This window comes from Neoarius graeffei, chromosome 17, assembly GCF_027579695.1.
Source record: "Neoarius graeffei isolate fNeoGra1 chromosome 17, fNeoGra1.pri, whole genome shotgun sequence".
Lineage (NCBI taxonomy): Eukaryota > Metazoa > Chordata > Actinopteri > Siluriformes > Ariidae > Neoarius > Neoarius graeffei.
The window spans coordinates 30,749,018-30,761,792 of NC_083585.1; the positions used below are offsets into that span (position 1 = coordinate 30,749,018).

General features: G+C 41.2%; 1 protein-coding gene across 2 annotated transcripts in view; it reads right to left on the minus strand.

Annotated features, from left to right (window-relative positions):
- dph1 (diphthamide biosynthesis 1) overlaps nt 1-12,775 on the minus strand; it is a 309,721-nt gene that overhangs the window by 244,674 nt on the left and 52,272 nt on the right. The window contains exon 3 of one of the 2 annotated variants that reach the window (XM_060898077.1): nt 10,446-10,570. The exons of the other annotated variant lie outside the window; for it this stretch is intronic. Coding sequence (XP_060754060.1) covers nt 10,446-10,570 — 125 coding nt within the window. The remainder of the gene's footprint in view (nt 1-10,445; nt 10,571-12,775) is intronic. 2 annotated transcript variants of the gene reach the window in all.

The following is a 12,775-nucleotide window of genomic DNA, read 5'->3' on the forward strand; positions in this document are numbered from 1 at the left end:
CAAGATCAACCTCGACCAGAATGATGGAAAGAAAAAAGTATGGTGAAGGCGTGGTACAGCTCATGATCCAAAGCATACCACATCATCTGTAAAACACGGCGGAGGCAGTGTGATGGCTTGGGCATGCATGGCTGCCAGTGGCACTGGGTCACTAGTGTTTATTGATGATGTGACACAGGACAGAAGCAGCCGGATGAATTCTGAGGTATTCAGAGACGTACTGTGTGCTCAAATGCAGCCAAACTGATTGGTCGGCGTTTCATAATACAGATGGACAATGACCCAAAACAAAGCCAAAGCAACCCAGGAGTTCATTAAAGCAAAGAAGTGGAATATTCTTGAATGGCCAAGTCAGTCACCTGATCTCAACCCAATTGAGCATGCATTTCACTTGTTAAAGACTAAACTTCAGACAGAAAGGCCCACAAACAAACAGCAATTGAAAACCGCTACAGTAAAGGCCTGGCAGAGCATTAAAAAGGAGGAAACACAGCGTCTGGTGATGTCCATGAGTTCAAGACTTCAGGCAGTCATTGCCAACAAAGGGTTTTCAACCAAGTATTAGAAATGAACATTTTATTTACAATTATTTAATTTGTCCAATTACTTTTGAGCCCCTGAAATGAAGGGATTGTGTTTAAAAAATGCTTTAGTTCCTCACATTTTTATGCAATCATTTTGTTCAACCCACTGAATTAAAGCTGAAAGTCTGAACTTCAACTGCATCTGAATTGTTTTATTCAAAATTCATTGTGGTAATGTACAGAACCAAAATTAGAAAAATGTTGTCCCTGTCCAAATATTTATGGACCTAACTGTACATCCAGCTACAGAATATATGCAACATCACATATTTCATCGTGAATCAGATTTCTCATCAGTTAAAGCTAGACTGCCTTTCAGATTAAGTGCAAGTCAAAAAAAGAATTTTCCCTGACACTCAATTATTTTTGTTTAGTGGACCGAAAGCTACTGAATTCAAATCACAGGCTTCCAATTTTATTAGTTTTTTTTTTTCTAAATTCTCCGCTATGTTTTCCTGCTTCACCATGACCCAATTCAAAAGGCTGTGTCATGCATCACGCGGTGGGCTTTCCCTGTTCACGCAAGGCATTGTGGGATACAAATTTGAAACAGGAGAGAAAAATGGAGGATGTGAGTGTGCGAATGAAACGTGAAGGACCGACTACAGTAACAGAAAGCGAGAAGAAAAGACGTTATGTTGCGAAGGAAAGGAAACACAGGACCAAACTAATAAACATCAGCGCTCAGCGAGCACCTCGGTGTGATCAGCTGTTCGTTTAGCGACAGAATGATGGAACTGTCAGTGCACGGTCAAAGATAAACCTGTAGATGGCAGTAATGCAACACTGTGGATGCCAGCTGCTGTAAAACCCAAAAGAAGAAGGTAAGCCTACGCATGCACACACGGACTTCCTCTGTCTGCTTGACTGTGTGAACCGAGCGATTTCATGCACATTATTTGCTTGAGAATCCCCTCAAATTAAATAACTTCCCAGCCACAGAATGGCCTGATATTTTGTGAGATATTACAGAAATAAATATAAATCACAATGACCAAATTTCAAAGGGAACTAAATTTCACCGATTTTATGAAATCGAAAGGCCATCTAGTTTTAACATGAGATTGTCGTCATTTTATCTAAAAATTGTGTTCTGGCTGAAATTTAAAAAAAAGAAGACCTGGGGCTTAAGTTATGAAAGTGTTATGGCATGTTGTTTTCACAACCTTCAGAGCTGCTTCATACTGACTGCACTTTTCCTGGTATGCTTTGTATGCAATCACGTGACTTTCTGCCTCCTGATTCACTTCCAGTTTCCAAGTGACAGGCAACAATCAAAGATGGCGTCCAAGTCAAGTACATGTCCATCATCATCTTGTGGAAAACATTCTATAGCTGACCATGTTAACAGACTAGAACCAAAAGCAAAATCGAGATATCCAGAACAAAATATATATTTACACAATGAACTGGACTCCTACGGCTTAACAAAGACAGACTTTTCAAGTGATTTCAACAACTTTCCAAACGTACAGTTTCCGTATATTTCGAATTACCTGGCAGTCCAAACAATGTTTTGCACAAAGAATCAAATGAAAGCTTTCAAAAGTCTTGAAGCCTGTAACTTTTTCATTTGCGGCTGGGTTCATGACTTAGGAATAAGACTTCTAAAGGACAATAACTGCTGGGCTCGAACCCAGGACCTTCTTGCTGTGAGGCGACAGTGCTAAGCACTACACCACCGTGCCGCCCCTACCTTTTGTTTTGTTTTTTTCAATTTGATCAGTTTGAACATCCAAATACAGAGCAACAATCTGGCATATTTGGAGGTGAAACATAAGAAACTACTGCAAAGCCACTGTAAACAAATACGATGCCTGACCATCAGCTGGAAAGATCAATACATAATGAGGTGGATCACTACCGGAAGCGACGTCCATGTGTTGTTTGGTGTATTGAGTTTTGTTTTGTCTCGCTCACTTCACCTTGCTCTACAGTGAACGATGACATCACAGTTAAGTCTTGAATAGTGCAATGTGAAGGCATAATCTACATAGCTAGTTACAAAATCTATACAAAACCAACCACAGACACACAAATCCCAGTTAAAATTCTCATCTCGTTATCTGTAGCCGCTTTATCCTGTTCTACAGGGGCGCAGGCAAGCTGGAGCCTATCCCAGCTGACTATGGGCGAAAGGCGGGGCACACCCTGGACAAGTCGCCAGGTCATCACAGGGCTGACACATAGACACAGACAACCATTCACACTCACATTCACACCTACGCTCAATTTAGAGTCACCAGTTAACCTAACCTGCATGTCTTTGGACTGTGGGGGAAACCGGAGCACCCGGAGGAAACCCATGCGGACACGGGGAGAACATGCAAACTCCACACAGAAAGGCCCTCGCCGGCCATGGGGCTCGAACCCGGACCTTCTTGCTGTGAGGCGACAGCGCTAACCACTACACCACCGTGCCGCCCCCAGTTAAAATTTTTCACTGAAAATAAAAATTCGGAAAGGAAAAATACTGATGTATAAATGACATCCACGTAATGCCACACAGTCTCCTCGTGTTAAACACCAGTCCCTCATCATCACTGGTAGCTGCCTGACTTTTTAACTTGGGTTTACAGTGTGTGCACTTCCTGTTGGAACAAAGTAATATTCTAAGCCATGTCCTGATAGACTTAAAATGCTTTCTACTCCAGTTATTAGTGAAAGCAAGCGGAATTCTTATTTTCACCGAGATCAGGTAAGAGTTGCTGATCTCCGTTTCACCAAAATGAGAATGACAGAAGTGAAACAGCAATGGGAAGAACAGACAGATGAGAGAGATGATAATAGAGACAAGATACAAATGAGGAAAAAAGGGTGGGTGATAAACCTGTCACGGAGACAGAAACACATTAACAAAGCCGGGAGGAAGGATGAGATCCGTGTACATGCAAAATCATATCAGAGGGCTTTTTCAGTGGCTTTAATAAAGCTGTCAAGAGCGTTCATTATTATCAACAAAAGCAGAGGTTAAATTGGCTTGTTGGAGGTGGGAAGACTTCGCACATTGTTGGAAAGAAGTGAAACTACCATAAAAGAACATTAAATGTATAAAGTATAAAGCTGTGTGACACTGAAATAAAAGCATGTACTCTATCCCCTTCTTATGGGTTTATTGATGGCATGCAAATCGCTTATCCTCCATGTATTACGCCACTCTCCCCAATGGAGAATGAGCATGCAATATTGTTATAATATTGCACGTTGTCAAGACAACACGACGTCACACGTCAGAGCTCATGCGAAGATCCAATGACAAAACTTTGCTGCTGTGCATGCGCACAATCATTTCTTTGTCCGCCGGGAGAGAAAGAAGACGAGGCTAATCCAGTGCTAGGTTTAGGCCAAGTTTACATTAGACCGTATCTGTCTCGTTTTCTTCGCGGATGCACTGTCCGTTTACATTAAAACGCCTGGAAACGCCAGGAAACGGGGATCCGCCAGCGTCCACGTATTCAATCCAGATCGTGTCTGGTCCGGTGCTGTGTAAACATTGAGAATACGCGGATACACTGTGCTGAGCTCTAGCTGGCGTCGTCATTGGACAACGTCACTGTGACATCCACCTTCCTGATTCGCTGGCGTTGGTCATGTGACGCGACTGCTGAAAAACGGCGCGGACTTCCGCCTTGTATCACCTTTCATTAAAGAGTATAAAAGTATGAAAATACTGCAAATACTGATGCAAATACTGCCCATTGTGTAGTTATGATTGTCTTTAAGCTTGCCATCCTTCCACTTGCAAGTGGTAAGTGATATGCGCTGGGATCACACACACAGCGGCTCAGTCCCAAATCACAGCTTGTGCACTTCACTCGCGTGCTCTGTGAGCTGCGCAGGGCCGGAGTGCGCACCCTCCAGAGGGCACTCGCTGTTCAGGGCGGAGTGATTTGGAGCGCAGGATGCCTGCGGAGCCGAGCATATCCGTGTATTGGTGTTGCTGTGTGCACGCGAATCGTGTATTGGTGTTGCTGTGTGCACACTAATCGTTTTAAAAACGTTAATCTGATGATCCGCTGATACAATCTAATGTAAACCCCACCTTAAGCCCTAAATAAATAAACTGAAAACTGAAACTAAAGACGCGCTGAACATTAATACCAACAAATCTGAGGCAATGATGATAAGTGGCGAATGGCCCCAGCAATTAGATGAATTGGTATCCTTTAGGAAATCCAAACAGGGATTTAGATATCTAGGGGTCATTTTGACACCAAAACCATCACAGCTTTACAACTCCAATTATAACAAACTAGTCAAAGCGATCAACCAAGATGTAAGTAGGTGGGATATGCTGCCTTTGTCCTTTTTTGGCAGAATAGAGTCAGTGAGGATGAATATTCTACCTAGACTCCTTTTCTTATTTCAATCTTTACCAATCCATATACCATAATCAACACTTAAGCTTCTTGAAAAACGCATATCAACATTTATCTGGCAAAACTGGAGACCCAGAATACGCCTAAAAATATTGATGGCTGGTAAAGAAAAAGGAGGTTTGGGTCTGCCCAATTTTAAAATGTACTAATGGGCAGCGGGGCGGCACGGTGGTGTAGTGGTTAGCGCTGTCACCTCACAGCAAGAAGGTCCGGGTTCGAGCCCCGGGGCCGGCAAGGGCCTTTGTGTGGAGTTTGCATGTTCTCCCTGTGTCCGCGTGGGTTTCCTCCGGGTGCTCCGGTTTCCCCCACAGTCCAAAGACATGCAGGTTAGGTTAACTGGTGGCTCTAAATTGACCGTAGGTGTGAATGTGAGTGTGAATGGTTGTCTGTGTCTATGTGTCAGCCCTGTGATGACCTGGCGACTTGTCCAGGGTGTACCCCGCCTTTCGCCCGTAGTCAGCTGGGATAGGCTCCAGCTTGCCTGCGACCCTGTAGGACAGGATAAAGCGGCTAGAGATAATGAGATGAGATAATGAGATGACTACTGGGCAGCCCAACTTAGAGCAATAGTGGCATGGGTGACCAACGATAAAGAAACAGGATGGCTATCCATTGAACAGAATTCCTTAACAGGGATATCACTATCTACTCTCCCTTTTCTTAGTAAGCAGGCTCAGAAAAAGATAAGAATTAATAATATCTGGGTTAAACACACACTAAAAGTCTGGAACAGTGCACAGAAGCAATTAAAAGGGGTTATAGCTCTATCAAGGGCAATGCCCATTTTTGGAAACACTGATTTTCTGCTATCTTTGGCAGACTTGGCATACAGGAGATGGGCGGAAAAGGGGTTGATTACTGTTAACCAGTTGTTTGAAAACAACACATTGCGATCATTTGCACAATTCAAAGAAAAATTTGACTTGCCCTCAAATGACTGGTATAAATATCTACAAGTATGACATTACATCACTGAGCACACAGATTGGGATAGTCTTAAAAGAGATCCAACTGAGGTTGAAAGGTATTTTATACATATTTATCAACAACTGGTGTCTACAAAGCATCAGGTATCACGTATATATAAGAGTCTTATGAAAGATACAGCAGACAATACCCTTCATATTAAAAGTGAATGGGAATTGGAACTTAATACAATTATAGATAATGACACATAGGAAGATATATGTTTAGCAAGTCATAAAGGGATTGGAAGTCAGATGTGGAAAGAATTTGACTGGAAGGTGAAAATAAGCCCATGTTTACATTAGACCGTATCAGCGGATCATCACATTAACGTTTTTAAAACGATTAGTGTGCACACAGCAACACCAATACACGATTTGCGTGCACACAGCAACACCAATACACGGATACGCTCGGCTCCGCAGGCATCCTGCGCTCCAAATCACTCCGCCCTGAACAGCGAGTGCCCTCTGGAGGGTGCGCACTCTGGCCTTGCGCAGCTCACAGAGCACGCGAGTGAAGTGCACAAGCTGTGATTTGGGACTGAGCCGCTGTGTGTGAGATCCCAGCGCACATCACTTACCACTTGCAAGTGGAAGGATGGCAAGCTTAAAGACAATCATAACTACACAATGGGCAGTATTTGCATCAGTATTTGCAGTATTTTCATACTTTTATACTCTTTAATGAAAGGTGATACAAGGCGGAAGTCCGCGCCGTTTTTCAGCAGTCACGTCACATGACCAACGCCAGCAAATCAGGAAGGTGGATGTCACAGTGACGTTGTCCAATGACGACGCCAGCTAGAGCTCAGCACAGCGTATCCGCGTATCTCAATGTTTACACAGCACCGGAGCTGACACGATCTGGATTGAATACGTGGACCCTGGCGGATTCCCGTTTCCCGGCGTTTCCAGGCGGTTTAATGTAAACGGACAGTGCATCCGCGAAGAAAACGAGACAGATACAGTCTAATGTAAACTTGGCCTAAGATTCTTTAGGACACCTCTGAAGGTATCAAGGTTTAAAAACAACGCCCCTAATATCTGCTGGAGGAACTGTGGCATGGTGGGGGACCATACCCACATGTTTTGGGACTGCTGTGTGATACAGACATATTGGAAAGACATTAAAGAGGAATTGGACAACATTTTCAGGATGGATATCCCTCTGGACCCCTTAATTTTCTTATTGGAGAAAATGCCAGAAGACTTGCTTTCTAAGGACCAATCTTACATGTTACATATTCTATTAATGATTGCAAGAAAAATAATCACTATTAATTGGATGCAGCCTAGTGCCCCTACAAAAGCCCAGTGGATACAAAAAAAATCAAACAGGTCTATATCATGGAAAAGATGACTGCTATTTTACAGTTGAAATTACCACTGTTCATAAGAAGATGGACCCCTGTCATTCTAGGCCTTAATTTAGAATAATACTTAAAACTTACTCTGCGATATGCGATGGTTTATCTACTCTGATTCTATGTAACCAACGTGTGTTGAATGAAGTTCAATCACAAGGTGACCCCTTTTTTTTTTTAAATAACCTCTCCTTGAGAGTATTTGTGGGTGTGGGTGTATATGTTACTGTCTGCACTGTATTGTACTGCTAAAATTGCCTGCAAAGTTTCATTTGGGCAATAAAGACGCGCTGAACACCCGAAAGACTACCAAAATTTCACTGGATATTCTTCATGCATATTTACAAGAGAAAAAAAACAAACAAACATACCAACGGACATTGAAAAACTGGAAAAGAGCGCAATAACAGAAATATCATCAAAGTTCTACTTGGAAGTGAGGAAAAGTGACGGAGACTTTTACAAGAGGACTTCACTCGTAAACTTCACTCAGCAAAGCCCTTTGGTTTTGAACAACTGCAATGTAACAATTAATGCCTACCAAAAGTAACTTCGAACTTGAACTGTATATCATTTATATATAAAGTTGGGCTGTTCAGGTTTTTTGGATTTGTACCATTTTTATTGTTAGAACTTTGACTTTGTACAGTACATTGGACTGACAGAATATTGAATTACACTGAATCAGAATCAGCATTCAATATTGGTAAATTACCACCCAATGGTTAACTTATTGTAAACTCTATAATTGTTCCATCGAATGTGTATGTATAATAATAATAAAGTTTTTTCATGGTGTATCGGATATAATCCATTCAGTCAGCATGATATTGAACTCATCTTCGACTTGTTCAATATCATGCTAGTTGAATGGAATATATCTGATATACCACTCAAAGCCAGCTAATATTATTTAATTACTATTATCATTATGGTCATTTCATGATTTACATTTTCAGCACATTATTAAAAAAAAAAAAAGAGAGAGCTCAGTTCCATTTGCTGTTCACATAAACCCAAGGTGGGGTCACTACAAGCTTGTCTTTTACTGTCACATGGCCAGGTAGTTTTTTTTTTTTTATAAAATTACCACACACGTAGATACACATGAAGGATGTTGGGTCGGGTAATATAAAAACTAGAACAGCCCAGTACGGGGGGGACACACACACACACACCTAAAATTTGTTTACTGTATCTTAAAATACTAGGCAATGTGTCACAGGAGATGCTTTAATTGGTTCAGCATGGGTGGCTCGGGGGACGGGCTTCCATGGATTAAGCTCAGATTTCCACTGACCCTAGTAGCACCCCGGTGAAAAACACTGGCACTCACGAACAGGGGGGGGCTTACATTTTTCCCAATGGCGGAGAAAAAAATAAATAAATTTATATACACACACACACACAAACAAAATAATCATAACATCTTTCACTACCATTGCTAGTCACCTCAGAGAGGACTGAAATTTCATCTGTGCTGTATGTCGAGCATGTATAGCATATTTGACAATAAAGTTGACTTGACTCACTTCACTTCTCATTAGCATGAACTATTAACACTCAACTTTTTTGCATTTCCAATATGAATGAAACGCCTTCCATTTCAATGATAAAGTAACAGGCTACAGTTACAATTCTGTAAAATTGCTAAAAATACATTTTATTTTCACTCAAGCTCAATCTCGCACAGAAAAGTCCCGAACTACAGTGACTGATGTCTGCAATAAGAGTACTGCAGGGATATAATAAACAACCTTGGCATTTGCCATTAGCTGCAGTTAATCGTGCTGTGCTAAAGACACAGTACAACTCTGTCATCAAAATGTTCACTCAAAAGATGCTCACAGCAGACTGCATTAGGAATTTGCCATTTATACTTGCAAAAAGCTGAAGGCTTAATTCAGCTCAAAAACAAACAAGAAGAAAGAGTCGTCTAGATCCCCCGCCCGATATACCAACTATATACCAAGCTTCAAGATATTATTTGTCACATTTTTCAAGTTGTGCTGCAGGAAACCAACCCTACCTCTTTACACTGACCTCAGCAGCCCATGGCATAAACCCACCAGACCTTTGGTCCAGGTGAGCTAAAAATTCAAATTTCTCACATTTCTTCATAACAAAAGGCACATATACATTACTAAATCAACACGTATACCAACTTTCAAGACCATACCACTCATAGTTTTCAAGTTCTGCTCTGGAAACAAAACCTACCCCAAAGACTAACCTGAGAGACTAAGTCTGGAATTGTTTCCATGGAAACATGAACAATTAAAATTTCTTGGTATGAAAAGGCACATCTGCATCACCTTGTTAACATGTATACCAAGTTTCAAATCCATATCGTGAATAGTTTTGGATATATGCTCCGGAAACGAACATTGCTCTTAGAAACCAAGTCAAAATCTAATTTTTTAATGTAAATATTTGAAAAATACTTTTTTTTTTTTCAAAAATCCAAAATAGCAAAGGGCACCAGTTCACATGTTGCTTGATATGTATACATAGTTTCATGAAGATATCTTCAATAGTTTTTAAAAGATATGGCCCAGAAACGAAAACGTGACCAGACGGATGGACAGCCAGATGGACGGAACATGTTTCTATATCCCCCACCAAATTTTGTTTGGGTGGGGGATAACGAGCCGAAGCTAACTGAACATCAGCATGTATAGGACATCCACCCAGTACTGAAGAGGTCACATGTGCAGATCCACACAGGGATACCAAAGACATGGAGGAAGCAGCATGTTTTTCTTACAGATCAATTTATGTGAACTGGCTGAATCAATTAGCAAGCAACAAATATACTGCATATACACATACACTCGACCTGTAAACCTGCACATTCATGCAACTATTCAATCAGCCAAATCATATGGTAACAGCGCAAGACATAAAATCATACAGAGACAGGACAAAAGCTGCAGTTAATATTCACTTTAGACATCAGAATGGGGGAAATGTGATCTCACTGACTTTGGCCATGTCATGGATGTTGGTGTCAGACAGGCTGGTGTGATTATTTCAGAAACTAGGAGAGGAGAGATGTTTCCTTCCACAGGAAACATCTTGCTGACGAGAAAAGTCAGAGCAGAATGACCAAACTGGTTCAAACTGACAAGAAAATTTATGGTAACTCACTTTTTGCAATCATGGTGAGCAGAAAATAGAACACACACCACATCAAACCTTGAGGTAGACAGGCCACAACAGCAGAAGACCACAAAGGGGTTCCAGTTCTGTCAGCCAAGGAGAGAAATCTGAGGCTACAATGGACACAGGATCAGCAAAATGGTATAAGATTAGAAAAGAATCATCTGGTCTGTCAAATCTCGAGTTCTGCTTAGGCATACAGATAGTAGGATCAGAATTTGCCATCGAGAGCATGGACCCAGACTGGTACTCAAATGCCCCTTTTCCACCAAAGCAGTTCCAGGGCTGGTTCGGGGCCAGTGCTTAGTTTGGAACCGGGTTTTCTGTTTCCACTGACAAAGAACTGGCTCTGGGGCCAGAAAAAACGGTTCCAGGCTAGCACCAACTCTCTGCTGGGCCAGAGGAAAGAACCGCTTACGTCAGCAGGGGGCGGAGTTGTTAAGACCAACAACAATAACAAGACAGTGAAAGATCGCCATTTTTAAGCGACGAGAAGCAGCAGCTGTACAAACGCGAAATCATCCATTATTATCATTGTTGTTGTTGCTGCTGCTTCTTCCGCGTTGTTTTTGCTTCGATATTCGCGCCAAGGTTTATGCAAACGTAGCAACGTAACTGACTTATACAGCGACATAATGACGTATACAGCGACGTAATGACGTGGCTTCCTTTAGCACCGCGAGCTATGGAAAAGCAAACTGGTTCTCAGCTGGCTCGCAAGTTGAACGAGTTGTGAACCAGCACCAGCACTGGCCCCGAACCAGCCCTGGAACTGATTTGGTGGAAAAGGGGTAAAACTGGCTGTGGCTGTTCTGGGAGCAAAGGAGATCCTAACCATTATTAGTTGGTGTTCATAAGAAGGTGGCTAGTGAATATACGGTACCAGTCACAAGTTTGGACACGCCTACTCATTCATAGATTTTTCTGTATTTTGACCATTTTCTACATTTTAGAACAATACTGAAAACAAAATTCGGAAATAACACATGGTACATTTATGAAATTATGTGGTAAACAAAATAGTTTTTAAGTATTTTTCATATTTTAGATTCTTCAAAGTCACCACCGTTTACCTTGATGACACTTTGCACACTATTGGCATTATCTTAACCAGCTTGATGAGAGTCATCTGGAATGCTTTTCAATTAACAGCTGTGCCTCATCAAAAGTTAATTAGTGCAATTTCTTGCCTTCTTAATGCGTTTAAGACCAAGTAAATAATAAATAACAAAAATACAGTAAATAGCCCTATTCCACAACTGTAGTAATCCCATTCTGGTCAAGAACCGCTCATTTTATGTCCACTTATTTTATGCTCATATTACGTCCATCATTACTTTAAGACATGAAGTGTCTTGATAAAAGTAAACAAAAACCACTGAATTAAAAAGGTGTGTCCAAACTTTTGACTAGTAATGTATATACACAGTAAAGGTTCAGTTGTTCAAAACAAAAGATCCATTTTTCAGGTCTGCATACAAAATTCATTCATTCGATTCAAACAGAGATTGTGTTTGGTCCATACTGTGTTTGCAGAAAGCAAACAGTTTCACACAGACACTGACCATTTTTTAATATTTTCCCCCCAAATCCCTGCCCTGTTCATTGATTATGCCTTGCATGTGTTGCTTTAAAAAAAAAAGTGATTAGTAAAATGTTAATTAGAAAAAGGATCACAAAAATTTATAAAATGAGTAGATTTTCCCCAAATCCTGTGCATATTAGACAAAGACACAGAAGGGAGCCTAAATGCAACCACCCACCTATCAATACGCCAATCCAAATATGCTGGAAGACCAAACATTTCACTAGAACCTCAGAGGGAGTACTTGACCTTCTCAAGGTCTCAGAAATACACATCTTTCAGCCAGGGTAAAAGCAGGGCAAAGCCAATTGGATCCATCTTGCTAGAACTGCAAGACAGCAAGTCTGTAGGGACCACAAAAATAGCCAATGGTGGGCACAGATTAAGCCTAAATCTGAAGACCTGTGACAAAGTGTCAGCAACAGTAACCTGTATACTGTTTTATCCAAGACAAAAATATGTGAGTGAGGTCTACTGGTGCAATACCACACCAACTGCATGTCGGATCATGGTCCTTGTATGGCTGTACCATGTATGAATGTGTTCATGGACAACATTCAGCTAAGTCAAGCACAACAGAAGGACTATTATAGCACCTTTCCAGATCTAGTCTTAACTTGCATTTCCATATAGATTTCACTTATAATGCACTATGATCAGTCCATTATATTAGTGTTTGTTAGGTTTCACTTGTGAAATATTTCAGCACTGGTGCTATTGTAGATATTTCAAA